This window comes from Torulaspora globosa, chromosome 3, assembly GCF_014133895.1.
Source record: "Torulaspora globosa chromosome 3, complete sequence".
NCBI classification, from domain to species: Eukaryota; Fungi; Ascomycota; class Saccharomycetes; order Saccharomycetales; family Saccharomycetaceae; genus Torulaspora; species Torulaspora globosa.
In genome coordinates, this window is record NC_050729.1 from 414774 (window position 1) to 441653 (window position 26880).

At 47.4% G+C, this 26880-nt stretch overlaps 12 protein-coding genes and 2 non-coding genes across 14 annotated transcripts; 5 read left to right on the forward strand and 9 right to left on the reverse strand.

Annotated features, from left to right (window-relative positions):
* Positions 1 to 19: 19 nt before the first annotated feature.
* On the reverse strand, positions 20 to 2797 carry STE5 (Ste5p; the record flags this gene model as incomplete). Its single annotated transcript, XM_037282818.1, has 1 exon — positions 20 to 2797. One exon carries the CDS (start codon positions 2795 to 2797, stop codon positions 20 to 22), a length of 2778 nt encoding a protein of 925 aa, XP_037138713.1.
* A 139-nt stretch (positions 2798 to 2936) lies between these two features.
* Positions 2937 to 4163, reverse strand: PDA1 (pyruvate dehydrogenase (acetyl-transferring) subunit E1 alpha; the record flags this gene model as incomplete). Its single annotated transcript, XM_037282819.1, has 1 exon — positions 2937 to 4163. The coding sequence occupies one exon, from the start codon at positions 4161 to 4163 to the stop codon at positions 2937 to 2939; it is 1227 nt and encodes a 408-aa protein (XP_037138714.1).
* Positions 4164 to 4446: 283 nt separating this feature from the next.
* On the forward strand, positions 4447 to 6201 carry ARX1 (putative hydrolase; the record flags this gene model as incomplete). Its single annotated transcript, XM_037282820.1, has 1 exon — positions 4447 to 6201. The coding sequence occupies one exon, from the start codon at positions 4447 to 4449 to the stop codon at positions 6199 to 6201; it is 1755 nt and encodes a 584-aa protein (XP_037138715.1).
* A 73-nt stretch (positions 6202 to 6274) lies between these two features.
* Positions 6275 to 6697, reverse strand: TVP15 (Tvp15p; the record flags this gene model as incomplete). The annotated part of the gene is made up of 1 exon (XM_037282821.1): positions 6275 to 6697. The coding sequence occupies one exon, from the start codon at positions 6695 to 6697 to the stop codon at positions 6275 to 6277; it is 423 nt and encodes a 140-aa protein (XP_037138716.1).
* Positions 6698 to 6989: 292 nt separating this feature from the next.
* HG536_0C02110 (uncharacterized protein) lies at positions 6990 to 7799 on the reverse strand (the record flags this gene model as incomplete). Its single annotated transcript, XM_037282822.1, has 1 exon — positions 6990 to 7799. One exon carries the CDS (start codon positions 7797 to 7799, stop codon positions 6990 to 6992), a length of 810 nt encoding a protein of 269 aa, XP_037138717.1.
* Positions 7800 to 8991: 1192 nt separating this feature from the next.
* HG536_0Ctrna2Q lies at positions 8992 to 9063 on the forward strand. Its single transcript has one exon. It is a non-coding gene; the product is annotated as a tRNA-Gln (tRNA).
* A 92-nt stretch (positions 9064 to 9155) lies between these two features.
* On the reverse strand, positions 9156 to 12398 carry ECM32 (RNA helicase; the record flags this gene model as incomplete). Its single annotated transcript, XM_037282823.1, has 1 exon — positions 9156 to 12398. The coding sequence occupies one exon, from the start codon at positions 12396 to 12398 to the stop codon at positions 9156 to 9158; it is 3243 nt and encodes a 1080-aa protein (XP_037138718.1).
* Positions 12399 to 13068: 670 nt separating this feature from the next.
* On the forward strand, positions 13069 to 14229 carry CDC73 (Cdc73p; the record flags this gene model as incomplete). Its single annotated transcript, XM_037282824.1, has 1 exon — positions 13069 to 14229. The coding sequence occupies one exon, from the start codon at positions 13069 to 13071 to the stop codon at positions 14227 to 14229; it is 1161 nt and encodes a 386-aa protein (XP_037138719.1).
* A 295-nt stretch (positions 14230 to 14524) lies between these two features.
* HYM1 (Hym1p) lies at positions 14525 to 15649 on the forward strand (the record flags this gene model as incomplete). The annotated part of the gene is made up of 1 exon (XM_037282825.1): positions 14525 to 15649. The coding sequence occupies one exon, from the start codon at positions 14525 to 14527 to the stop codon at positions 15647 to 15649; it is 1125 nt and encodes a 374-aa protein (XP_037138720.1).
* Positions 15650 to 15819: 170 nt separating this feature from the next.
* Positions 15820 to 17409, reverse strand: VPS36 (ESCRT-II subunit protein VPS36; the record flags this gene model as incomplete). Its single annotated transcript, XM_037282826.1, has 1 exon — positions 15820 to 17409. The coding sequence occupies one exon, from the start codon at positions 17407 to 17409 to the stop codon at positions 15820 to 15822; it is 1590 nt and encodes a 529-aa protein (XP_037138721.1).
* Positions 17410 to 17526: 117 nt separating this feature from the next.
* Positions 17527 to 17598, reverse strand: HG536_0Ctrna7G. Its single transcript has one exon. It is a non-coding gene; the product is annotated as a tRNA-Gly (tRNA).
* Positions 17599 to 19527: 1929 nt separating this feature from the next.
* Positions 19528 to 19983, reverse strand: HG536_0C02160 (gag-pol fusion protein; the record flags this gene model as incomplete). The annotated part of the gene is made up of 1 exon (XM_037282827.1): positions 19528 to 19983. One exon carries the CDS (start codon positions 19981 to 19983, stop codon positions 19528 to 19530), a length of 456 nt encoding a protein of 151 aa, XP_037138722.1.
* A 3762-nt stretch (positions 19984 to 23745) lies between these two features.
* Positions 23746 to 24423, reverse strand: RRP15 (rRNA-processing protein RRP15; the record flags this gene model as incomplete). The annotated part of the gene is made up of 1 exon (XM_037282828.1): positions 23746 to 24423. One exon carries the CDS (start codon positions 24421 to 24423, stop codon positions 23746 to 23748), a length of 678 nt encoding a protein of 225 aa, XP_037138723.1.
* A 317-nt stretch (positions 24424 to 24740) lies between these two features.
* Positions 24741 to 26873, forward strand: KAR3 (Kar3p; the record flags this gene model as incomplete). The annotated part of the gene is made up of 1 exon (XM_037282829.1): positions 24741 to 26873. The coding sequence occupies one exon, from the start codon at positions 24741 to 24743 to the stop codon at positions 26871 to 26873; it is 2133 nt and encodes a 710-aa protein (XP_037138724.1).
* Between the last annotated feature and the right edge of the window lie 7 nt (positions 26874 to 26880).

Consider the following 26880-nt stretch of genomic DNA (forward strand, 5'->3'; position numbering starts at 1 on the left):
AGTGATCTTAATCAGCTTCTCATATATAACTATAAGAGTAACCAGAGTGTCGTCCAGGTGAGGCACTCCTGCCTCTCTGCAGCTCGCGGATTGCACTTTCAATGTCATCGAGAAGAGGGTCCCATCCTTTATCTGATCGTTTCGCCGAAACGGATCCTCGTTGCGCTGGCTCGGAAACTCCTGAAGTCAGCATTACATTTTTTGATTGAAAAAAGTCAGGTTCACTGTGTCTTTCCGTGTCATACACTGAGCACTTATCTTCACCCTCTCCCTCTTCGCCGGGTCCTGTAGGAAGAATTGCTGTGACACTATTGTTTAGAATTGAGTCCGATTTACTCAAGTCTGTTTTCTTAAAAGCCGTACAATAATCGCTGCTATCGTCCGCGCTCAGCTCTTCATCTTCATCGTCGCCAAATACCAGGCTAAAACTGTAGCTTAATGCCTCTAAGACGTTTGCCCAGGCAGCGACCTCTACAAGCTCGTCAATGCTGTCACTGTAATCCACATTTAAATAGCCTACTTTTACCTTTAGCTCATTCGGCCTCCTCCTCCCAGAGCAGGTAAAGGGCTTGTAATCCATTAGCAGACAGGACTTTTCCTCCTCCATGGAGGTGGCTGAAACGACTGCAACTCCCACATTTCCAAGCACACCACTGGGATAAAAGGCCTCCCTTAACCATTGGGGATTAAATTTCTTTGCAACGGAGTTTCTTTGGAAGGAAGTGATGCTATCTGGGCCAAAAGAAATCTTATCTGCAAGCCCATGTTGAACAACATAGCCCTTTGCATTCACAACACAGATCTTCAAATCACGAAACTTGATGTTCAACGCCTTGATACTATTATGAATTATCGGGAGGGAATTAGCGAAGCTGGGATCCTCAAAATTACATTGCACCACAACGACAAGGTCGTCTGGTTTTTCGCGCTTCAATGATAGGATTGAACTGATAGTAGTCATCACAGTCTCCATAGTCTCTATCTCGGTATGGACCTCTGCGCTCGCGGGCGGAAGTTTCAAGCCTCTTCTAACAATAACGCTATCCGAGAGCTGGTCTAATCCTGCGAGCTCAATAATTTTCGAAGATCCTACCATACCGATGAGGGATCCGCGATCCGCTCTGCCCTTCAGCTGTCTTATAATCGGTGGAATCGGTAAAGTCGAAGTGAAGTTGCTCTCATCAAATATGAAGTCGTGGTTCAGCAGACCTGAAATCCATTTTTGGATTATTTGGCTTGTGTCAGTGTTAAGCGTCTCAGTTAAAAACAACTCCTGATAGCTGGCATCAGAAGCTATTGTGCATTTGAATATTGAAGACTCAACTGCTTCAACTTTTATTCCAGATATGGGAGCAAAGACTTTAAGATCTGTTAATCTTGTACTAATAAGGTTGTCAAAGTTCTCACTCGAGATGTTTGCCACGATCAAGGCTTTCTCGAAGAGGTAGCACAGACAATTGGCGTAGGTTGTACCATCGCTTGACACAAGTAATTTATCTGCCAATCGTAGTAGACCATACACCGAATCCACCTCCCAATTGATAATGCTGCCTTCAAAGTTAGCCAACAGAACTTCCATGAAATACGCCCTCAGTATCGGGAGTTGAGATCTTTCCAGTGGGCCCCTCTGACTGCTTTCAAGGACCGATACGTCAGCTGAAATAATGGAAGTCAGATCATTCGCCGATGATACGATGGAAGACGAAGCAGTCCATGAGCTTCCCTTGGAAATCGAGTGTGATTGTGGGATTGCACGAGATGGCTTCCTTTTCATCTGCCCGTCTTCCACCAATGGAACCTGGAACGCTGATCTTGTGGACCAGGTCATTGCAGGCATCAGATGCTGCTGCACGTCATGCTTCGCAGTGGTCACCGCTGGCGACGACAAAAAGCTCGCTAATCCGGGATGAGCCTGAGTGGATGATCTACGCCGTATGCCTCCTGCTGAGCCCAGGTTCTTGTTGATCAGGAATTCGGATATCAGCTTATCCTTCAAATCATGGTTCTTGGGTAAACATTTGACGTCTTTCTTGCACTCCTCCTGGCATTTTGTGCAGCTGGGAAAGGCATCGAGAATCTCCCCGGACTTGATATCGCGGGACGCCTCGAGTGAAACCAACAGGCACTCGTGATGCGTTGTATGTCCGCATTCCAACTCGATAATCCTTTCGCCGTGACTTCTGGTGAAGATCGGCTCATCACACACCGTACAGACACAATTCAGAAACGATTTCTTCGGCGAAGCGCGGGCATCCGAGTACCCAAACGGCAGCACCCGAGGGCGCTGCAGACGTCTTAAGCTCTCAGTAGTATACGGTGAAGACGGTCCCCGATGCTCTTTGCCACGTGACTTATGGTTAAGCAGCTCTAACGTCGGTCTGGGCAGCGAGTCGGTCCTTGACGGGTACTGGGCGTCTGGCTCGCATGAGATCGGGCCTGCCTTGCTTCTGCCAGGTGCCATCGGCGGAGAAATAGCGACCGAATGCGCGACCGTTGTGCCCTTCTCCGGCGAAGGCGAACCGACCGATTTCTTTCGTCTTTCGCTGCTTCGAGGGAAGCTGGCAAACCTTTCAGCCCATCTCTTGCCCTTCGACGACGGCGGAGGCGTTAGCGGCCCGTCCAACTGCGCTCCTAGCTTCTTTGGAGTCCGTACCGGCGAATCTCGTTGAGCAGCCCCGATATTGGTGAGCTGGAAGATGATACTGTCATTGGAGCTTTGCATCGCTGTGTATGGCGTGGTTCTGATCAACCGATAAGCTCTTACCGCTTGCTTCTGTTCCCTTCTTAAGTTCCCCATGTAGAGATCTAAGGGTTCGAAGTCCGCATGCTCGCCTTACGCTTACAACGGAGTTTTAGGCAGGGTCGAATAGATAGACAGGATTCATGGATATATAAGTATATTTGGACGGCTAGACGCGGGTGCTGCCGTAGCGAGTCTAATCTCTGTTAGCGAAGCCCTGTTTCTGGAAATCCCAGGTGTCCTCGGTGATTCTGCCTCTCAAAGTCTCGGTCTCGGTGCCCTTGACGTAGACATCTTCGAACAGGATGGACAACTTGGCCTCTGGAGCAGGCGCCGCGTCGGCCAGCTCGACCTGCTCGTCGACGTACTTTCTGGCGGCCTTGTCGTACGCCTTGACCTCCTCCTCGGTAGCGATGCCCAGCTCCAACAGATGCATCTTGAGCCCCGCGATCGGGTCGTTCTTGGATCTCATGTGCTGGATCTCGTCCCTGGTCCTGTAGGTGGTGCCGGGGTCCGACATGGAGTGGCCGCCGTATCTGTACGTCTCGTACTCGAGCACCAGCGGGCCGTTCCCGGAGACACACCAGTCCTTGGCGAACTTGGACGCCTGGAACACGGCCAGGATGTCCATGCCGTTGACCTTCAGCCCGGGGATGTACTGGCCGCGCTTGAAATACTCGGTCATCGCAGAGGATCTCGCCGCGGACGTGCCCATCCCGTACTTGTTGTTCTCGCAGCAGAACACCACGGGCAGGTTCCACAGCTTGGCCATGTTGAACGCCTCGAACACCTGGCCCTGGTTCGACGCTCCGTCCCCGTACAGCGTGAACGAGCACGCGTCCTCGTTCCTGTACTGGTGCGCAAACGCCAGCCCGGCCCCGAGAGGCACCTGCGCCCCGACGATACCGTTCCCGCCGTAGAACCCGGGAGCGTACATGTGCATCGACCCTCCCTTCCCGTACGACACTCCCGCTCTTCTGCCCATCAGCTCGGCAAGGACCGCCTGCACGGGCGCGCCCCTCATGTACGTGAACCCGTGGCAACGGTACGACGTGATCACCGTGTCCCGCTTCGTGATCGCATTCTCGATCCCCACCGCGATCGCCTCCTGTCCCACCGACAGGTGGCAGAACCCGCGTATCTTCTTAGCCTTGTACAGCGCATCACACGCCATCTCCATCCTCCGGATGACAATCATGTCCTTGTACATCTGCAACAGCGATCCCTTCGTCGTCGTATACTTCAAATCCGGCACGTCCAGCATGTAGCCCTCGAAAGAAGACTCTGGCAACTCGATCTCCACCAAATCTGACTCATTCAGCCTATCCTTCGCCACCGTCGCCAACAGCCGTCTCCCAGCCAAACACCCTTGGCCGACACGCAAAACTCCCGCAGAGTGACTCTTCAAACTCGCCGACAACATTCCAAACCTACAGATACCGTCTCGCCAGCTCTACCGCCTTCAACTCGCCTGCTGGCCGCTTGCTCTTCCTCCAGAATACCTTCCTCCAGAATACCTTCCTCCTTATATACTTTCTGCCCCCCAGTTGGCGCACTTTGCACGACGGAAATCGTTCGTACAAAGTGAGTGAAAAATTAGCGAAGAAGCGATGAGATGAGCCAACTGGACGGTAATTAACGATGAGATGAGCAGTGGCAGGAGGCTAATTGGTAGGCTATCGGCAGGCTAGGACGTTGGGAAGGCGATGGATTTGGCGGTTTCTCGAGAGGATAGCGAAATTCTGCTGAAAGACAGAAATGTGCTGGAGGAAAGCGTGGTAGACAAGTACAGGACCGCAGGGCAGATATGTCAGACGGCGTTGAAGTATGTGGCGGGTGTGATCAATGATTCGTACCACTACGGGACCGCGGGGCGGGCGGTGACGGTGGCAGAGCTGTGTTTGCTCGGAGATGCGTTTTTGCTGGGCCGTCTGGAACAGTGCTACCGCAACAAGGTGAACGAGAGGGGCATTGCGGTGCCCACGACGATCGACGTGGACCAGGTGGCGAGTGGATGGTGTCCCGAGGTGGACGACGCAGACAACGTGGCGAGCTGGAACCGGAACGCGCCGGAGGCGTTCCGGTCGTCGGTGACCGGGGTGCTGAGACCGGGCGACCTGGTCAAGATCAGCGTCGGGGTGCATATCGACGGGTACACGGCGCAGCTGTCGCACACGATGGTGGTGTATCCGGTGCAGGAGGCGAGGCCTGCGGGCCCGCTGCTCGGAGGCAAGGCAGACGCGGTCGCGGCGGCGCACATCGCGATGGAGTCCGTGGTGGCTCTGCTGGCGTGCGCTCTGGCGCCGGAAAAGCTGCCTCGGTCGTTGGCCGCAGACGGCTCGAGGAACGTGAGCGGTGCGTTGATCAGGAGAGTCGTCGATACCGTTGCTCAGTCGTATAACTGCTGCGTGGTGCCGGGATCGCGTGTCCGGCGTGTGAGAAGGTTTCTTGCCGGCCAGAACGAGGGCATCGTGGCCGAGAGGGACTACAAGGGCGTTGTGTGGACGGAGAGCCACCAGGAGGCGCAGCTGCTTGCCCAGGTCGAGCAGGATGCCGTGGAAGAGCTGACGGTGGCCAAGCGTACCGCACAGCAGACCGCCAGCTCGACCGCGATCCCCACGGACGACTTTATCGTGCGAGAGGGCGAGGTGTACTTGATCGACCTTAAGATGAGTCCTCTGGCGGACCGCAGCAAGCGCGGACTGGTTACGTTGGAGCTGGTCGATTCGTACACGGGCAAGTCGCACAGGAGCGACAGACTGGTGGCTCGTCCAGGAGCGTTCGTGAGAGACTTCGCCCAGTCGCACATCCTGAAATTGAAGACTTCGAGGCAACTGCTAACCAAGATAGATAAACAGGGAGTGTATCCGTTTAAGCTGTCGCACTTGTCGTCGCACCTTCCTCTAAGTGCGGTCGAAGAAGCCGAATTGAACGGCCTGAAACAAGATCTCAAGTCGTACAGATTGGGTATGAGCGAAATATCCAACAACTATCTCTGTGTCGAATTGCCCATCCAGGTGGCCAAGTGGGTTCCATGGGACCACATCTTGAACTCGACAAATTCAAATGGTAACCTGAGTTACGATGCCACGGCAATGGCATTACCGGGCCATGAGTTGCCATTACCCAAACTTGGTATATCAGCGTTGAAGCTGAAGTCTTTGGTAAACTCCACCAACGAGTCGGCAGCCTTACCTGTGGCCCGCGAGTGCAGCACGGTCATGCTTTGCGGGACCGACGTCAGCTCCAGCGACAAGCCTGAGTTGCTAAGACTGACCGGTGGCTCCAAGACATGTGCACCAAGCTGGGTTCACTCGAGCCACGAGCTTAACGGCGAAAACCCAGTGGTACAGGGAATCCTCCAGCTGTCATCGTTGACCAAGGACAAGAGGTTCGGCCTGCAGTTGAAGGAGACGCAACCAATGAAGTATCTGAAGGAGATGGACGCCATGGAGCTGTAACTCTGAACACCGTTTTGTAAATTAGTGTATATTGTGACATTTATACCCTACATATAAAGGGACCCACAGATTCTTAGATAATATCGTCGTCGTCGTCCCCGCCCATCGCAATGGGGGCTGCTTCGCCTCTGAAGTTTGCAGGCTCCTCGATCTGGGGTAGCACCTGAAATATGGCATAGATCACCCCCAGCAAGAAAGTCAGTAGCGTGGTGAGGATCTTGAAGATGCCACCAAAATTGATCAGGAAGCTCAGCAAGATGTAGGCCAAGCCTCTCCCAAGGAAGCTGAAATAAAACGAGGCAAATTTGTACAGGTTTGGCGGGACCTTGAACTCCAGATATATGATTGGAGCGGACAATGCGATACCAAAGATCGCCAACAGGAAGGCATTAAAGTTGACAGCGATATAGGACAGCTGAGACACTGAAGCGACCAGACATAGGGATCCGACGGTCAAATTGGCCACTTTGAAGAAGATTGGAGGTACAGCTGACATATTTGTTGAGCTTATTGCAATCGACCCTTATCCTTTAAAGTTGGCTAAACTCTAAGACACTCTGCGATATAAGCGAAATGTGAAATTCTTGATAATTAATCCATACAAAGCTGCTATTTATAATCTATCCAAGGGAATTGTAGCGATAGCAGTGAATTCCAACGTTGATAGTATAACAGACGCACAAAACAAGAGATAAAATAAGGCTGGAGGGGAGAAGATATAGTATAAACCGAATTAGACAACCAGTCAAAGTTGCATGTTTAACAATCTTCTTTTAAAATCGATTCATCTATTGCTTTGGAGCTTGGCCTTCGGCTGGAGCATCAGCGTTGGGGGCAGCAGCAGGCTGTTGCTGTTGCTGTGACAGGTCCTCCTGAGCTGCTTCGGACATGTCTGAAGTCCACAAAGTTAGGTTATCTCTCAACAATTGCATGATCAGCGTACTATCCTTGTAGGATTCCTCTGATAGAGTGTCTAGCTCTGCGATGGCATCGTCGAACGCTTGCTTGGCCAAATGGCACGCCTTGTCTGGAGAGTTTTGAATCTCGTAGTAGAAGACAGAGAAGTTCAAAGCCAAACCCAAACGGATTGGATGAGTTGGGGGCAGTTCAGTGGTTGCAATCTCTGACGCGGTCTTGTAAGCCTCCAAAGAAGCGCTGGTAGCCTTCTCCCTAACCTCACCGCTCGAGAATTCCGCCAAATAACGGTGGTAATCACCTTTCATCTTGTAGTAGAAAACTTTAGATTCCCCGCTCGTGGCAGAAGGGATCAAGTGCGAATCAAGCACAGACAAGATATCGTCGGAAATCTTGGTCAATTCAGACTCGATCTTCGAACGGTAGGTACGGATCAACTTAACCTGATGTTCGGATTTCTCCTTCGATTCCTCCTTTTGCTCTATGGAAGACACGATTCTCCACGACGCACGACGAGCACCGATCACGTTCTTGTAAGCAACCGAAAGCAAGTTACGCTCTTCAACCGACAACTCCTGGCCGGAGGAAGCCACAGACTTCATATTTTCGACCATTTCCTCATACCGCTCCGCTTGCTCCGCCAACTTGGCCAAGTAAACGTAATCTTCACGAGTCACAGACATGATTCCTTAGCTTAACTTAAGATCTTTGATTATTTCCTTCACTCTACCTGCCGAAGAGTTAGTAACTTTATGTCAGGGGCAAATATGATTCGACTTTAAAACACTATGCCCAAGAAAGGAGGGGGGTGAACCGAGTAAAACAATTGTGAAAGGGAGACAGAAAAAAAAATCAGAGGAACAATCAAAACAACCGAAGAACCAAAAAAAAAAAAAACAAAGTTTTTTTTCCAGATTTTCTTATCGTCCCGTTCCAGCTGATCTTTGCAATTCGGCTTGTTTATAAATGAAAGCGAACTGAACTGGAAGAGAACCACAAGAGAAAGGCAAAAGAAAACGGAAAGATGACAAAAATACTTGTACTTGAAGGGACTCCAGCCACTGTCCGTCGGTCCTTTTCCATGATTCAATTTCGACGACTCTTCGATCATCATTACTTCCTAGTCCTTGTTCCTCGTTGTCTCTACAGCTCCGGTCGGCAATCTTCGGGTCGGTCGATCGGTAGCAAGTAACAGCGTCGTCTTGACGTCCGTGCAAAAAGAACCCCCCACTCCCTACTTGGTTCACACCCGGGGGCGAGGGATCATTAGAGGACGCTGACGTGTTGTTCTGCCGAAAACAGAACGACCTCACTGCAAAGAGTGGACGCCCGACGCTATGACCTCATTGCACAGCCTTCGTCGCAATTAGAGGAAGCCGAGCGAATTTGGAATTTTGGAGTCGCATCACGTGTACTCCGAGTTCGGAATTCAGTTGCTGGATCACGTGATATAAATTTTAGGGGTGCCTCTGGGAGAGATCCAGGTGGGTGGGAACTTGGTATTGTTGATTGGGAGGTGGATGGAGCTTATAGTTGATTAAAGTCGAATTGGGTGGGAAGGTGAAAAAAGGTAGAGTTTAACATACTGTTCCGAAGCTTCAGGCTGTTGAGTTCTCTTGTAATCTTGTCGATTGGGCTGAGAACTACCTGCTGCGTAGGGTTTATATGTAGGCGGTTCGAGTGTTTCTAATTGAAACCGGTGGTGTGCAAGGCAACGGTTTCGGCGACTGTTTTGTTTTTCTCCTGCCGCGGTCTTGGTGGCTCGACAGAATAAAGGGAAGGGCGGGTAACGTCTGTGTCGTCCCTGGTGACGAGAAGTGACTACGCTGGTCGGGTGTGTTGGATTTGGAGAAGCGATATATCAATTATTTCTGTGGTTCTATAGTGTAGTGGTTATCACTTTCGGTTTTGATCCGAACAACCCCGGTTCGAATCCGGGTAGGACCTCTTTTTTGCTTCACAGCCTGCTGTTTGTTCATTGAGCATCAGGCGCCCGGTATCTCGCTATGCGTTGATTGTGTGTTACATAGTATGGAGGTTTAATACGACTCTATATCATTAAAAATTAAGCCTCTGTCTTCCAGATATTCAACGTAGTCTCTCCATAGGGGGTCTCCTTTCCTGAAGACTTCACTATTACCGACTAGCACTAGGCCATTCTTTGCTCTAGTCAATGCGACATTTAGCCGCTTCCTGTCACTGGCAAAACCAATACGGTTCTCCTTGTTGTTTCTCACACACGAGAAAATGACAAACTCTTTCTCATGTCCCTGGAAGGAGTCGATCGTGGCAATGTACACGCCGTTGATGATATTGATGGTGTTCTTCTTGCCATTGCTGTGAGCGATGCCAGCGTCCAGGAGATCAGCTTCGTCCAATTCCTGCTCCATTGCAAAACCTTGCGGGTTGACCACAGTGTCTGCTACCAGCATTTCAGAGATCAGATCGCGTTGGGCGGAGTACGGCGTTATGATGCCGATTTGGTCCGTCCTCACATTTTTTTCCAGGATTAGCTTGTAGATGATCTTTTTGATCTCCTCACATTCGTAACGGTTGTTGTAGGTGAAACCCCTCATTCCGCGCTGACGGTTGAAAACTTTACTTTCAAAGCCTTTGTCGCAGTGGTAGAAATACAGCGGGTATTCTATGCCTTCCCAGCTTTTCTGCTCCTCCGTGACACCGTTCTTCAGCTGTCCCTGGTAAAATTTCGCAATTGGAAATTCGCTGATCTTTGGATGCATTCTGTATTGAGTGTCCAGCATGTGCGGCTTCTTGTAGCAACCGTTCAATAGAACTCTTTCGAAGAGAGACATCTCTAACTGCGGCACGTTGCTGAAACTGGACAGTTGCTTCTCATCCCCGACAAAGACAAACGTTCGGATTCCGGGCAGCGAGAGGGGCACTAAAGTGGATGCTTCTGAAGATTGCGTCGACTCATCCATGATGACAACTGGTAATTCCTGAATGGCCTTCAACTGACGGCCGCCAGCTGCAATGTTCGTCGTAAACAGGATCTGAGCCTGTAGAACATGTCTGTCCGAGATATTGTTCTGCTGGCTCAACAGCTTATTGTATTGGTTCTTCGAGACATCTTTGGCTCTTCCCCCTCGTAATTTGGCGATGTTATCTTTCATATCCTGCGGTAACTGCTCATAAACCATATTATGCAGGCAGATCTTACCCAAGGGATGTTCAGAATTGTACTGTGGTTCTTTTCCCTCGGAAACAATTCGCAAAATTTTTATATCTGGTCTGTTCACCATGAACTTTTCTGCAATATTGTCAATGGCGATGTTAGATGCAGCGACGCACAGAATAGGGAAGGAATGAAAATTCTTAATCATCTGCAAAATTATCTCCTCGATAGTCGATGTCTTACCTGTTCCCGGGGGACCTTGCAGGATTGTAACACTGTTGTTCAACACATGCTGAATAGCAGATCTCTGTGATTCATTGAACGATTCCTTGCTGAACTCAAGTCTATTTTGAAAATTTATCTGTTTTATGGGTTTTTGACCTAGAATCAGGTCTATGAACTTGGGATTCTTGACACGCGTCATTGCAAAGAAGATCCTGCTCACTTGTGCAGAACATGGTAAGATCTTGAACGCGTCATTTGCACTTCTAACAGGAAGTTTGGATCGGTTCCACGGGTAAAGTTCCAGGAGAACGGTCAATAGATCACGTTTCAGAGCTGTTTCCTTCACATATGCGTACCAAACCCGAGATTCATCTTTAGTGACCAATATGAGGGGTTGCCTGTTGACGAAAGGCAATCTGCCCAGTCTTGCCAGATTGGGAGGTAATAGTTTCTCTAGTTCAGTATTGTTTTTCATTTTCATCGAAACGACAAAACTGCTTTCATCCTGATTCTTGGGCCAGATGATTTGAAAATCTAATAGGAAGTCATTCTCAAGTCTCTGCTCGAGAAAGAGTGCGTATGAGTATTCGTTGAAATATGTTTGTAAATCAGGATAAGTCATCTGAGGCACATATTTAGTCAGCCTTTTGATTGGTTCTCCCTCCTCAATCTCCTCCGTATCATCCTTCTGAGAGTCATCACCAATCGAGCCTTTTTCCTTGTCTGCTGCAGGTAGTTTCTTGGTCTTATCCAGAATTTTTTCACTAGAACTTTTAGTCGACTTGGCTCGGTCATTGACAATACCCTCTTTTCGCCGGTTTTTATCATTTCTGGCGTTTCTGTCGACCGGATCTTTGACGCTGCTGGTTGACTTGCTATTGTTTTTGTTCTTTTTGTCTCTCTGACCTTTTGACTGCTCTTCTAGGCTCTCATGGCTCTTACTAGCAGTGCCGTTGTTCTTAGCCTTCGTATCTCTGCGCTTCTTAGCTTCAGGAGTTTTGACTGCCGGGCTGTCACTCTTGTTTTCGAACCTGTTGTTGGAAATCGATGCAGTAGTGTGTTTAAATGATCGAGCATCGGTTTTACAATTTTTCGAGCCGCTTCTTGTATTTGTCGCCCTAGATTTCGATGAAGGTTTGGGAGAGCTTGACTTTTCATTGCCTAAAGTCTTGCTAGTACCGTTTCCCTTGCCGTTTGATGGGCTTTTCAGAGTTTGGGGCTTGCTGGAATTGCTGGAAGTGCTTGCTTTTAATCCTTTAAAAGATTTCAGGCTGGTCGTGCTATCACTCTCGATAATATTGTTCTGTTTTTTGGTCTCATAAGCCATCTTGGCGATCTGTTCATGCACAGTGAGAGGTTTCTTTTCGCGCGGCTTCCTTCTCTTATCAATCGTTCTGCCTCTACCAACCTTCCTTCCGCCTTTTCTTCTAACAGTCTTAGAGTTGGATGACTCCCTGATACCCAAAAACAGATATAAAAATCGGCCACTGTTTTCCGAGATGAACCTGTTAGCTTGCGCAGGTGGCACCTTGCTCAAACAAGAATCACATAGCACTTTCTTTTCGTCGTTCACATTAAGATGGCGGTCTTTACCACACTGTTCACAGGAACAGTCTCGTACCTTCAAGTAATTATCCCAAAACCTGAGCAGAGATCCATTAGCTAAAGAATGGCAAGTATTCGGTTTATCTGAGCCCGAGTACTCCTTTGAAAAACACGAGTTACATAGAAGTGACATGTCGTCGCCTCCAAACCGTATGATTTGTAACGTGTGAACGTTCGGGTCCTGGCACTCTTCACATTTAACATCTTCCTCACGGAACACATCTATAATGGCCTTGTGACGGCTGGATGACAGATGCCGTATCATCATCTCTGCGTCGAGCGTCTCCATACATGTCACGCACTGAAACATAGACATCCCAACCCTCTAATGATATCTTCAGGCCTCTCGTACTGGCATCGCAGTGAAGGCGATGGCCCAATCTTATACAGGATGGGCTAAAAAGTTTCAGTCACGTGACACTTGATCTGCACTGCTCCAAACCGTCTGGTCGCTGGAAGATCACTTGGAGCTCATCTCTGGGATTCTGCGGCGCTGCTAGGGACTCCTGCAGCTTCCCTTGGTGAATTAGGTTTGCGACACTCTTTTGTTTTGCCTGCGGTCAAACGCCCGGCAACTGCGCTACCAAGCGGCAGCTGGGCTGCGAGAAGCCCTCTATCATCAGCAGCGGCTCCCGGCAACGGCTATAGGCCAACAGGGCCCAGCAAAGCAGGTGCTGGACGGAATAAACAAAACACGTCAATCCTCGGAGTTGTTCTGCCAGGGCAGCGAGCAAAGTGGCATCGGTGAGTCCACATCACGTAGTCGTCACAGCATGGTATGGAAGCAATCAGATCGGTCTAACCATGCTGTTTTACCTAAACACATCTTCCAGGAAGTAACAGTGAGCGGACTTTGTTGATCTTGTCACACGAAGCCTGGTACACTGTAAGCTATCTGAAAATGAGCCAACAGCAGCCTAGAAGCAGCACTTTTAAGCAGATAGCTGCCCATCCAGCACGTTATTGCCACTTCTAGATACGTTCAGATGACCTCGTTGCTAGCCAAGGTTAGGGAGCTGTTGAAGACGGACAAAAGCTTCACTTTACTGGAAGGGAATGACACCAGGACGGATAACATTGCCAAGGCGCAAATAATACGTTTCGGAGATGAAAAATTATCGTTGGATGAACCTACGGACTTCGAACTTGAGGGGAAGCAAGTACCACTTAGGGTAATCATACATTGCTGGCTGCACAGGGACTCGTCGGCAGCCGATTACCTGGCGGATTGCCAGGACAAGCAGACAACAAATGTTTCCTTCTTACAGAGGAATGATCTGATCAATTGGCTATCTGGAAGGCTAGAATCGTCGCAATACATAAATTTGGGCTCCTCCGGCAGCTCTCAGGGTCCAGATGAAGCAGACCGAGAACGCGAACAACTGACGAATGGTACCAAGCAAGGCACGGAAGTGACCGATTCGTCAGTACAGAACGGTAAGAAGGACGATCTGGCCCTTGCGGCGGCGCTGTCCCAGGAAAGACCGCTTTTGGACCACAACTCGTCCTTGCGCGGCAACAGACTGGTCAATGTTGGATATCTGATCAAGGACGCAGAGTTGAAGCTCGTACAGTCGCTCAAGGCTTCCATCCGCTCGAAAAAGTCGCAAAATGGAACCTCGCATGGCCGCGTGGTCAAGACCGCCGCCGCCAGCAGGTCAGGCCCGCGCAAAGAACCGATCATCCTCATACCCTCTGCCGCGTCTTCCATCTTCACCATGGCCAACATTCAGCAGTTTTTGCGCGACTCTCACTACATCAACCCAAGGGATCTGCCCGCCTCTCACTCAGATTTCCTCACCGTGGAAAAGAAGCTCGATCGTCTGTCGAGACCCGTCAAGTTCATCGTCGTCAACAACACCAGGATGTTCACGAAGCCAGAATACTGGGACAGGGTTGTCGCAGTGATCACCATGGGACACACCTGGCAATTCAACAACTACCAATGGAACACGCCACAGGAGCTATTTCAGCATTGCAAAGGCTACTATTTCCATTTTGCCGGCGACTCCGTCCCGCAGCACGTCCAGCAATGGAACGTCCAGCAGGTCGAGCTCGACAAGAGCAAGAGGTTCAAGGACGTCGAGGTGGCCCGCTTCTTCTGGAACAGTCTAGAGAAGGAACTCACGGCAAGAGGATTCCACTGATCCATCTAGATAGGTAGAATAACAGTCAAATGTAACATTATCGATGCGATTTGGAGCTGTTGATAGAGGTCACGTGACGCAGAGCGTTTGTTCCAAGGCTTCGAGGTCCTCTGCGTCTATTCATTTGTGTACTGAACTCGAAACAATAGACGAATAACGAGAAATGGCGTCTTGCGGGGTCTAAAGTAGTTTCGGAAGGTTGAGGAACTAGTTGGAATATTTTAGTGGCAGTTTGAATCTTAAGTCGCTTCGAAACTCCTAAAGCTAACGTTGTTCTTACGGATCGGGTGTGAACATGTTCAAAAAATACAAAAACCAAGATCTTGATGTGAACTTTTGGTGGAAAAGAAATCCCAAGACTCCACACGATCATGTTAAATTCATCACTGAGCAACTGGGGAAAATCGAGTCGTCTTCTACGCATGATGGGAAACGGAAAGCTCAGGAAGAATGCTCGAAGTATTTGATGGCCACTAAGCATTACATATTGGGGGACACTGAACCGCATCCGACTCCGGAAGCTATTGATGAACTTTACATGGCGATGTATCATGCTGATTTTTTCTATGAATTGCTGGTGCATTTTTCAGATCTAGAATTCGAGGCGAGGAAGGAGGTGATGCTAATCTTTGCCATGTGTCTGCGGCATTCTAAGGACAATAAGCTGGTCACCGTTGACTATTTAGTATCTCAACCCAAGACTATACATTTCATGCTGGCAACAATGCAGTTGGCACTGCAGAACAGGGGCGCACATGATCTTTTCCTAGCGGTTGGCAACATGATAATCGAATGCATCAAATATGAGCAACTTTGCAGGATAATATTGAAAGATCCTCAACTTTGGAAGTTCTTTGATTTTGTCAAAGTGGGGAATTTTGAAATTAGCACCGAGTCACTGCAGATTCTTGGGGCAGCATTCACTACGCATCCGAAACTGGTATCGAGCGAGTTTCTGAATGAGGAGAGCAACATGATTAAATTCATGCAGCATATCAATAAATTGATGGCTCACGGTAGCTACGTGACAAAACGTCAGAGCACTAAGCTCCTGGCATCTCTCATCGTGGTGAGATCCAATAACCAGTTCATGACCCTGTATATCAATTCCCCCGAGAACCTGAAGTTAATAATGACGTTGATGACCGATAAGTCCAAAAATTTGCAACATGAAGCGTTTAATGTCTTCAAGGTGATGGTGGCGAATCCAAGAAAATCAAAGCCAGTATCAGATATTTTAATCAAGAACAGGGATAAGTTGCTGAAATATTTCGAGCGCTTTGCTGTCGACTGTCAAGATCCGACATTCTTGGATGAAAGGGATTTTATCGTTCAAGAAATTGAGTCATTGCCTCGCATTGTTTCTTCAAACGTTGAAACTATCGTGCTTGGTTCAAGCAATTCACCCAAAGGTGAGTAGGTCGAATGGGGACTGTAGTTTATGGATTTATGAAACGCATACTGCCTTAACGCGGTATATGTAAACGGGTATATGAGGTGCTTCCAGGGAATTGAATTTTTTGGTCTTGTGTTTACTTATTGTAACTAAACGTAAATCTATTGAGATCGGCCGCAAAAAAACCAGCAAATCTAGTTCTCGAGGGGCCAATAAATATTCCTATGATAAGCCACACCACTTATTTGCTCATCAGTGACCAAATCCCCTTTCTCAATCAAATCTTGCAGAACTTCCGTTAGAATACCTATAGTCCAAGAATTTGACCCGCCTTCATTCAACAGCTGAGTCAACTGTAATAAATCACGGCCGTTCTTGCATTCCGTCAGCGATAGTATTTTATCCCTCAAGAATGCAAGTGAGTGGTCCGACGCGAGACATAGCACTCTTCCATTTATTCGGGTCAATTTCAGATCTCGGAGGTTTAGTTCGTTTAATCTTTCGCAAGCCTCCCTCATCTCTGCAGGCGAAATCAAGCCGGTACCGATCCGCATGGACTTATTGTACATAGCATACAGATCCACCAACGTTATCATTCCATATCCTATGCGCTCTCCGTTGTCCTTGAATTCGGAAATGGCAAAACCGTATATATCTCTTGCGATTTCGTCTAGGAAAGATGACCTGTTGTAAAACTTTTCCCTGTCAATAATTAAAAGTGGTCTTTGCATATCTTTGCCTTCACCTATAAGCTTAGCTTTATGACCCGCATATAGAGCTTCAATGTCATTAACCAAAGACATTAGCTTATTTAGATCGGTAAGGGCGCTATTGAACAGAATGTCATTCTTCAACAACTGATTTTCTCTGCTGCTCTCTAGACTTGCTATACCCACCTTGCTCAACTTTGTCTCTAAAATCGGCAATTCTTTGCTGTAATCATAATTAACTGGAACGCCGTCGACGGAAACCAGATTTTTGTTGAACAACGTACCCATTTGGGCCTTTTTGAGGTCTTCCAAAGACTTGGCTGTTGCTTGAGTAAATAGCATTCCATCCGATTTCCGGAAGCTCACCTGAACAAACCTAGCAGTTCTATCTGGATCGACTTTCGCGGGCGTTTGCTCCAGCTCCAGTTGGACTCTTGCATCCTTGAAGGGTCTACGAAACTGCGGTCTTCGCTTCTGTGCCATCCCAGTCGGCAGTCGGGTTCCACAGACCTCGCAATTGGTGATCTGCGGATGATTAATAAACGTGCAAGCGGGACACGAATTTTCGTCTGCACTTTGGCCTTCATTGGCATCTTTTGAAATATTGATCGAGCTCTTGATTAGTTCATAATCTGCTGGGACACCACAATTTATACAGATCGGAAGCGGGTCGGTATATTCTGTCAAACTTCCCTCCATTTCGTTCGTCACCATACAGATAGGACATGACCAAGAACTTGTTACGGTTTCCACTTCACGATTGGAAGAAGCATTTCTATCGCTGCTGCCTTTGAGGAACAGAATCAGCCTTGCAGATCGTCTCAGAAATTTAGAAGAGTATTCTATCGATTCTATATCGTCCAATTCCAGACAAACAGAGTTTCTAGTTGGGTTCGAATGATCGACATATATGATTCTTTGAGAAGTCAAAAAGACTCTACCTTTCTGACAGTTCAAAATCTTGCGTTTATCGTTGTACAAGCCGACCACTTGTTCGATGAGTATATCCTTTTCACCTTCACGAAGAATGGGTTGGCCAGACGCCGCCACTTCAACGAAGTGCCAGCAGTCCATTATTTCCACCAGCCAGCCAGACAAAATGTAGATCAGGTAACGCTGTTCATTTCACAGACAGGCTTCAGTTGACAGGCCTTGGAGAATCTCATATCATCTAGTTGGGAAAAAAATAAATGAGCGGTACGAGAATCGAACCCGTGTCCCCACCTTGGAAGGGTGGGATGATAACCACTACACTAACCGCCCATTAGTTGTTATGCTACAGTAAAGCATTATCACATACTATTGGCACATACTAACGCTAATGGGTCTTTCACATCACTGTCAGTCTACGATGAGGTGTAGTCTGAAACATGAAGACACAGCTTAGAAAGAGTTAGTTAACACCAAGAAGTGCGGAGATCACGACGTCAAGTCATCATGGAAGACCCATTCGAGAGGTATAAATAGGAGCCAATGGATTCTAGTTAGAGAGTACTGTTCACTGAATAGAACGAGGCTTAAATAAAAGAAGCAATCATATCAATCCGCGAATAATGCCGAAACGTATTTATTACAGGTTTGTAAAAATACATTTTCTGCTAAGTGACTACATTAAGGCAACAGACTACATTCGTGTGCAAGAAAACATAGTCTCCGATCTTGTACTGAACTTCCTTCCTCCCCTTAGTGTGAGAGGCCTCTGTCTGTGTTGAGCTGCGGACAGAGCATGCTTGGCGATTACAGTTATCGTCTTCCTGGTGTCGTGCAAACTTGACAGCTGTGAAAGACCGTGCTGACAACTAGTTTGCGGTGTTGACAATGGGTTCATTGGGTATGTAACCACAGTCAGTTTCAAACGATGTGCGTTGGGATGACGTTGTTGGGGCTGAGTTGTACAAGTATTCGATCTGGGGTAACCAAGTGTTCCATTCCCCTTGTGAGTGGTCTACGTTGGTGTAAGTTCTGAGCAGCCTGTTCAGAACTTGAATGGTTTCTCTAGGTTTGGCAGTCAGTCTGGGGATGATTTGAAGAAGACATTGTGAGCTTTATGCCCAGTCGGGAGGCCATTTCTTGGAATAGTTTAGCTGTGAACCGTACGTCCCGGTCGGACGTAACAGTCCGGGGAAAGCCGTGATAAGCAAAGACAAACCGGTATAGCAGGTCTATAACACCTCGAGCGTCCCGTGTTTTCTGACATGGTATGAAGTGAACTCTCTTCGAGAACCTACGTACGACAACTAAGGTCATGTCGTGCCCCAGAGAGGTGTGTGGGAGATCCGTCGGAAAGTCCATGGATATGTCTAGCCATCGGCCCTCTGGTATTGGTAATGGCAATAGTAGTCCTTGATTGTGCTGTCGGGAGTTCTTCATAATCTGGCACTGCAAGCAACTCTTGACATATCTGCGAACTGACGATAACCTCTTTGGCCAATAAAACTTTTCAGCTACTTTGCCATAGGTGATTGATTCACCGTAATGTCCGCCAAAAAGCTCATGATCATGGTAGATTTCTAGTGCCTTAGAAATTCATGTTTTCGGGACACACTGGCGGTTACCATAGTGAAGTGTATCCTCCTGGAGTCTGAAACCTTTGATTGCTTGTGGGGAACGACGCATTTTGGTGATCAGCTGTCTCACTCTTGAGTTTGCAGCTTGGCTGCCTCATCATCTGGATCTAAGATGTGAATTATGGCAACCCAGTACGAGTCGTTTTGCAGTTCTACAGTCCATGTCTGTGGTTCTAGCTTTGGTAGATGCTGTATCGTGCTTATTGGTATGTTCCATGATAATGTATCGGCTACTACATTTTCGGATCCCTTGAGGTATTCGATATCCATCGAATATTCTGCAAGTTCGTCCAACCAGCGGGCTAATCGCATAGACGGCTCTGATTTGTTTTTAAGGGCAGCGAGGGAGATATGGTCGGTGCGCAATGCAAACCGTTTAGCTTTTCGGAGGTATTTAAAGTGCCACAGACTCCGAATTATCCCTAACAACTTTAACTCGCCGGCTGGGTAGTTTTTCTGTGCTCCTTCTATTGATTTTGAGAAGTACTCCACCACTCCGATGACTTTGTTACCTTCGACTCCTTCTAACACGGCTCCTAGGCCGATCTTACTTGCATCGGTGGTTAGCCGGTATTCCTTGGTTTGATCAAATGGCACAAGCACTGGTTTCTCGCATAATAGTGTTTCATTTTTTGAAGGCAGAGTCTTGAAATGATCCCCAAGTTGTTTTCTTTGCCACAAAGTCGATAATAGGTCGTGCAATCTGTGAGCATTGTGGAATAAATCTGCGGTAATACTTTATCATGCCTAGAAACCGTTGAGCTTCCTTGACGGTTTTACAGATTGGGAGGGCATTATCGCGTTCGCATTTATCTTGAAGTGGTTTGATGCCTCTAGCTGATAGATTGCATCCGAGGAACTGGACCTCGCGCTGAAAGAATCGACACTTCTTTTCTTTATCTATAAGTTGATGTTCCTTGAGCCTTGAAAGGACTTGATCCAGGTGGTGGCAATGTTCTTTATGAGACTTGGACATTACGAGAATGTCGTCCAGGTAGACTAAAACGAAATCGAGGTCACGAAATATGTCGGCCATACAGCGAGCAAAGGTTGGCGATGCATTTACTAAGCCGAATGGCATTACTTTGTACTGATATTTGCCGTTGTGGATGGCAAAGGCTGTCTTCGGGATATCTTCCTCTTTCACAGGTATATGATGATGACCCGAATGCAAATCAAGCGTTGAGAAGACAGAAGATTTCCCCTTTTTTTGCCAGTAGTACTTCGATCCGAGGAAATGGATCTTTTATGGTGGCTTCGTTAAGAAGGCGATAATCCACACATAATCGGTAGGTGATGTCCTTCTGTTCAACCAAAACGACCGGGGAACTGAACGGGCTCTTGGATGCTTCAATGAAGCCCTTTTCGAGTAGGTCGTCCACAATGGCCATAATCTTTCTCTCTTCTTTGGGTGTTCTCCTATATGGAGCCATTCTTGGGATTCGTGCATCAGGCTTGAGGTCTAGCTCATGGTACCACCTCCTTCTTCTCTAGTGCTGCTCGTGGTAGGTCATTTCTGACCGTGTGTCAATATTTCTTTTGCAGACTAGGAGGTAGAGATGAGAAAGGGCTTTCTGTTTGTCTGTTCTCACTCTCCTTTTCGCTATCGATTACTTGAATCTCTATGATGTATCCCTCGAGAGATCTGTGGGGTTTCTTCCGCGCTTGGTGGACTTGTCTGTTCGTCGCTCGACCAGATCAAGTTGATCGGATATTCTAGGTGTCGTTGACTATCTTGCGTCATAGTGGTGTGTTCGGGTGAATCGGTGATTCCTGTGAGTTCTTCGTTGGATACTCTGGATACTCTGGATACTCTGGATACTCTGGATACTCTGGATACTCTGGGTTCTCTGGGTTCTCTGGGTTCTCTGGGTTCTCTGGGTTCTCTTGGTTCTCTGGGTTCTCTGGGTTCGTTGGATGTTGTCAGTGATTCGATCCGTGTGACAGGGCTCATACATGGGGTATGTCCTAGCAAAGATTCAGTTTCCAGTACAGGATTGCCTATGATAATATCTGGATCAATTGCGTCGGTCACGTAAGTCGGAATCTCATAAGTCTGGTTTCCGAGTTTGAACTGGAATATTGTCGCCTTGGTACATCTAATACGTTTTTCGGAGGTCGCACCTTTGATTGTTACGGAAGAAGTTTCATATGTCTCCAGTCCTAGTGGTTGGACCCGGCGAGGGCTAATGAGCGATGTTCCTGCTCCGGTGTCTAATAAAATTCTAAGTGGGTTCCCGTCCACTAGCGCTTCGACTTTCTTCCAGTCGCTGATTAGTGGGAACTGTTTGTTTTTTTGGTTTTTGGATATGTTGTGGTAAAATTAGTGTACAGCAGGTTTCGGTGGATTTAGGTAGAGCTCGCCTGTGGGCAGTCCTTCGCCATGTGTCAGCCAGCTCTACATCTGAAACATATGCCGAGCTTCTTCAGCACTAAGCGCTCCTGGTTGCCTTGGAAGTTCCGAGATGGTAGCTAAGAGAAGGACAACACTCAAAAAAGGACAGTTCTATAGCGCAAGACTATCTGTTATTTGCCCTATTCACTGACGCCTCGATCCAGAGACTGTTCAACGAGGCTCAGGTAGATATCTGGGCTATCAAACAGCAGGCGCTGGAGTTGAGAGGTAATCAATGAATTGATTCCCTTGGAGCTGACGCTTATCGTCTTGTTTACGAGATCCACATGTTAATGGGTAACGGAAAGGACGATGCCGCCAGCCTCTTTGAAGCCTGCCTTGTCTAGAGGCCAGCTGAGATAATTGGCGCTACGAACTCACAACGAATAGAGATCTATCGAGGAGAAAGACGGTGCGTTACCTGGGAAGGAGTGCACCACTATCAGAGCTCGGTACGGCCGTTCCTGTGGGACTCTGCGTGGCCGTGGCTAGAACGGTTGTATTGACACCGGCAATAATTTCGTCAGCATTGTCGTAGAGTCTGTTTACCTGGGATTGCCACCAATCGTATGCATCAACAGACAACTCTAGTTCGAATGTGTCCACCACTGTTCCGTTTTGGTGTATAGCTTCTATAGTCGCAATGCTAGTCCCTGGGACAGGGGCTTCTACATTCTGATAAGTTCTGTTGTCCAGGTTTCCTGCCCACTCGTGGTACTGTTCTGCGTTAGAAGCGTTCTGTAGAACACTTATAGCCGTGGCTAACGGGATAAACCACAAAAGTAGTAACTTGGCAATCATGTGGTTGTTATTGAGTTCTTGTCCCTTACCTCAATTGATCCTGGTTATTCTGGTACTATTTATTCAGCTGCTCCACTGTGTCAGATCGGGACCTTAGAGGTATTGCTGAGCGTAGAGGTCGAGCCTGGCCCAGATCTGTTGTTTTATGGGCATCCCTACTTCAGAGGTATGTTCATCTTGGTCTGTGAGTGGTCTGACCAAGACAAATCCAGAGTACCATCTAACGGGGGAATCATGGTATGATGACTATGGTCCAGCTTCCAGTTCTTGCACTGGTGGTCTGACCACTGTGAGACGATTATGCTGCACATAATCAGTTGTTCAGAATCAAAAGGTTACTATTAGAACTCAACTAGAGGAATCCAATGTTGGAATTGGAACGTATAAACGAGAGGCCGGCTAGCTTAGATCCAAGTGGCAATTCATCTGAACTGAGTCTTAGAGTTAATAGAAGTAAGTAATACGTTCGTTCGTCGTCTTGATATCTTACTTTTGAGCTACTTCAAGATGTCCTGATCTAACGACTAAGTTATCCTGGTACTACCGTCCTGTATTACAACAATGGTAAATTTGTTTACGGAGCCGTTAGATTGTACTATGAGATGTGGTCTATCTCGACCTCGACGTTAGCATCAAAAAACGGCTGCGACACTTTCGCTAAGCTGCTGCTAGGTGACGGCTGCCGGTAGGCTACTTTAGAATAAGAATCTCAGAAACTTATAAATGGAGGCCTGTGTCACTGTCTGGTAAAGAATCATTAGTCTGTGAGAATTCAAGAGTAAATCAACCAACATGATCGCCTGACATGAATATGATTGTTGCCCTTGGCGCTGCCTCCTCGTGTGTGTTCAGGAATTTGAACCTATCAATTCGACGACCTTGACCTGAGCTTCCGATGTCTGCAGCCTCGAACCCGTCCAAGAAGCTGTGCACAAAATTTTTGGGACTTTCTAGCATCTACGTGTGTATTGTTTTGTAGCGATCATCGGGTATGCAATAACACAATGTTGATATCAGCAGATTACTGTATCTCCCAGTATTACTTACATATTTAGCATAGCTGTCAGCTCATAATTCAGCACCTTTGAAGATCTCCGGCAGCTGTTTAAATTTCATCTGAGTACGCAAGTCCATCTCGCAAGGGAGCCAAGATCTCATCTCGCTGTGCTCGTCTGAAGCTGACGTGAGAAATCTAAGTGCGAACTTTAGGACTGAATACTTTATTGTGGACAGTAGATGACCCTAGCACTCATATACGATGGACACAGAGCGATGAGGCAGCCAGCCGCTTCGGTTCCCCATATGTGCAGTGTCGACCTGAACAATATCGAAGAACAGTACACGCGCGGCGCTACCAATTAAAAAGGCCTAGCTGCCCATCTCTAATAATAAAGAACCTGAGGACTGCAGCCGGCACCACGAAGAGATCCCCAGAATGAACTGTGCAGACTTAGGCATTGGAAGTTTCCCGAAAGGCACCGGTTGATGCCTTTCCGATAGTTTGCATTGAATAAAGCACAGTCCTTGACGCTGCAAGTTTGGGGAAGCATCTGGCGCGACAGCAGAACAGTTACATGCATCATTTCTCACTACATCTGGGCCATTCCCGTGTGTGTATACCTATGCCAACTACACATCTATATCGTATCATACTTCCTCTGCCGCCGATTTGACCATATCCAAAAATTTCTCCTTTGAGACTTCCGTTATCAGTTGTTCTCTTTCCTCTTTATTCCGTATATCGCCTAGACCGGATTCGGCCTGCTTGGCTGTGGTAACTTGCGTCGACAGAATAGCGTTGAAAAGCTTGACAACGCCCTTTCGAGCGATCTTTCTCAGTGCGGCTTCCTTCTCAAGAATATTTCTGATCTCTTCACCGGAGAGCTCGTCACTAACCGTTGGGATTATTTCACGTTTTCTGGCCTTGTTCAACTGCTTCTTCTTCTCCACGAGCAACGCTCTCTTAGCCCGCTGTTCTAGCTTATCCGCTTCATTTTTTCTCAGCACCTTCTTATTCCTCGCCATGATTGGGTCCTTCCTGTCATAAGCCTTCAGATGAGATGACAAGATCGCGTTCACTGCACTGGAGAAGTCTGCCGAGCCATCGTCATGTTTGCTCCTCTTGGCTTTCTTCTTCAAGGGAAACTCGTCATCATCTTCGCTTTCCTCAGCCGATTTTTCGTCTTCTTCATCTTCATCCTCAGCATCTGCCTCAAGGCTATGGACCTCATCGCTCTCTATCGATTCATTCTCAGCAGCCTCAATTTCTACTATTTTTTCCTGCTCTGAAAGATGATCCTCAGCTTTCGTACTCGATTTCGTCATCTAGAATCCCCCAACGTTGATCAGAACACCTTATAGCGTGTCAATTCGACCGATCAATTGTCCTTCCTAACCGCATTTTATTAGCTTTTTAGCTCATCGGTGAAATTTTTATTGAGCGTTCTGAAGCCGGGTAACGATACAAGCGCCTAGGAAGCTCCAAATCAAAACAAACACCGAGATGACCTATTTGGCTTGAAACATGACTGAGGAACGTTGTATAAATATCTTTCTAGGCTCTATTAAAGAGTGTGTTGAGTTCTTTGGTTGACCGTAGACTTTGCTAAGGCTTTAGGTATTTGCTTGCCGCTCGAATAGTGATGGAGGTGGTCCCCACGACTCCTACGAAAGTGGGAAGCCAATTGAGCTCGATTCCGTCGCCGAAAGTTGAATCACGGTCGCCTAGACAATATAAGAGACGAAATACTACCACACCTTTACCACAGTGGCAGCGTGATTCCCTCACACCTTTGACTTTGCCCAGCAGAGATGGCAGATCTCATCTGACCTCATTCTATAAGGAAAATATAAGGGAACTGAACCAGCTGCAGGACATCATGTTCCAGAAGAAAGCACTTTTGGATACACTCACTGACGAGCTCAACGAGTGCAGGAGCAAGTATGAGGATGTAGAGTTCAAATGGGAAACTTTGCGTGAAGAGAAAATGCTGAAATGCCAACAGATAAATCTGAAGTCGAATGAGTTGACGAAGTTGAAAGAGGAGCAGGAATCCAAGAGGAAGTTTATGAAGGATGGCCATGAGCTGCACATGCAGCAACTGAAAGCGAAGAACGATGCTGATTTGAACAGGACGGCCAACGAATACCGCTCGAAAATCGAGGTACTGAAGTTTGCAAAGATAAAGAAATTTCAAAACGAGAGAGATCTTCTGTTGAACAGTGTAGAGAATGCTCGAAATAAAATGGCGATGAATGATGAGATTTTAAAGGATATGCTACAAGAGCGCAACACGGAGCATTGTAGTACCAAAGAAAAGTGGCTGCAGGATTATCAAGAACGCTGGAGAGAAAATACTCGAATAAACGAGGAGACGTCGGATAGGATAGACGCTTTGACACAGGAAATAACCGGCATCTTGAAACCCAAAGCTGCAAAGGAAAGCGCGAAATTGGAGCAGACAATGAAAAAGTTCAAAGGTTTGCAGGACAAACTAGCAGAATATGAGGCAGAAACCATAGCTTTACGTGAAGAGATAGCTCGAAAGTCGCGAGAAACCAATGATCTGAAGAAATGTCGAAATGAACTCGAGGAGTATATTGAAAGTACAAAGATTGAACTTGAACAAATTCATGATATTATGATAAAAGAAGAGTCCATGCGAAGAACGCTTCATAATGAGTTGCAAGAGCTTCGTGGCAACATAAGGGTCTTCTGTAGGGTACGGCCACTTCTACCGGAGGAGAATTCCAGTTCAAGTTTGATCAATGTCCATGAATTTTGCGACGATGCCGGTAATCAAACCATCGAAGTAAAGAAGAACAGTGGCTCTTCGCCACCATATATCTTCAGGTTCGATAAGGTTTTCACCGAGGAGGAAACGAACCGGGATGTTTTCAAAGAAATCGGTCAATTAGTTCAAAGTTCTCTCGATGGATACAACGTTTGCATATTCGCTTATGGTCAAACTGGATCAGGAAAAACTTACACAATGCTTAATGCCAACGACGGGATCATACCGGCTACGATCAACCATATCTTTAGCTGGACCAAAGACTTGAAGGAGCGTGGTTGGAGATATGACGTCTCTTGCCAATTCATCGAAATATACAACGAAACAATTGCAGACTTACTTCGAGATGAAAACAAACTGCTCATTGCATCGTCTAATGAAGACACCGTAACAAATTTGAAGCACGAGATTAGACATAATACGGAAACCAGGGAAACAACAATAACGAACGTTACCACTTGTTCTCTTACTTCTGAAGAAGCTGTCGATGGCCTTCTCAAGAGAGCTAGCAAGTTGAGGGCCACCGCATCCACGGCCTCTAATGAGCGCTCCTCTCGCTCACATAGCATTTTCATCGTGCATTTAAGCGGCAGGAACTTGGTAACCGGTGAGTCATCAAAGGGTGTCTTAAATTTGGTAGACTTGGCGGGTTCAGAGAGAATCAATACATCGCAGGTTGTAGGGGAGCGCCTAAGAGAGACGCAAAGCATTAATAGGTCTCTGAGTTGCCTTGGAGACGTAATCCATGCCCTTGGAAGCTCTGACGCATCCAAGAGGCACATTCCTTTCCGAAACTCTAAGTTGACGTACCTTTTGCAATACTCTCTTGCCGGCAATTCCAAAACGCTGATGTTCGTCAACATCTCTGGAAATCCAGGCCACACAAACGAAACGCTTAACTCGCTGAGATTCGCATCCAAAGTTAATTCTACCAAAATCTCTCCGAATACCTCCCACAAGGTCTCTGTATCGATGTATTGAATATTAC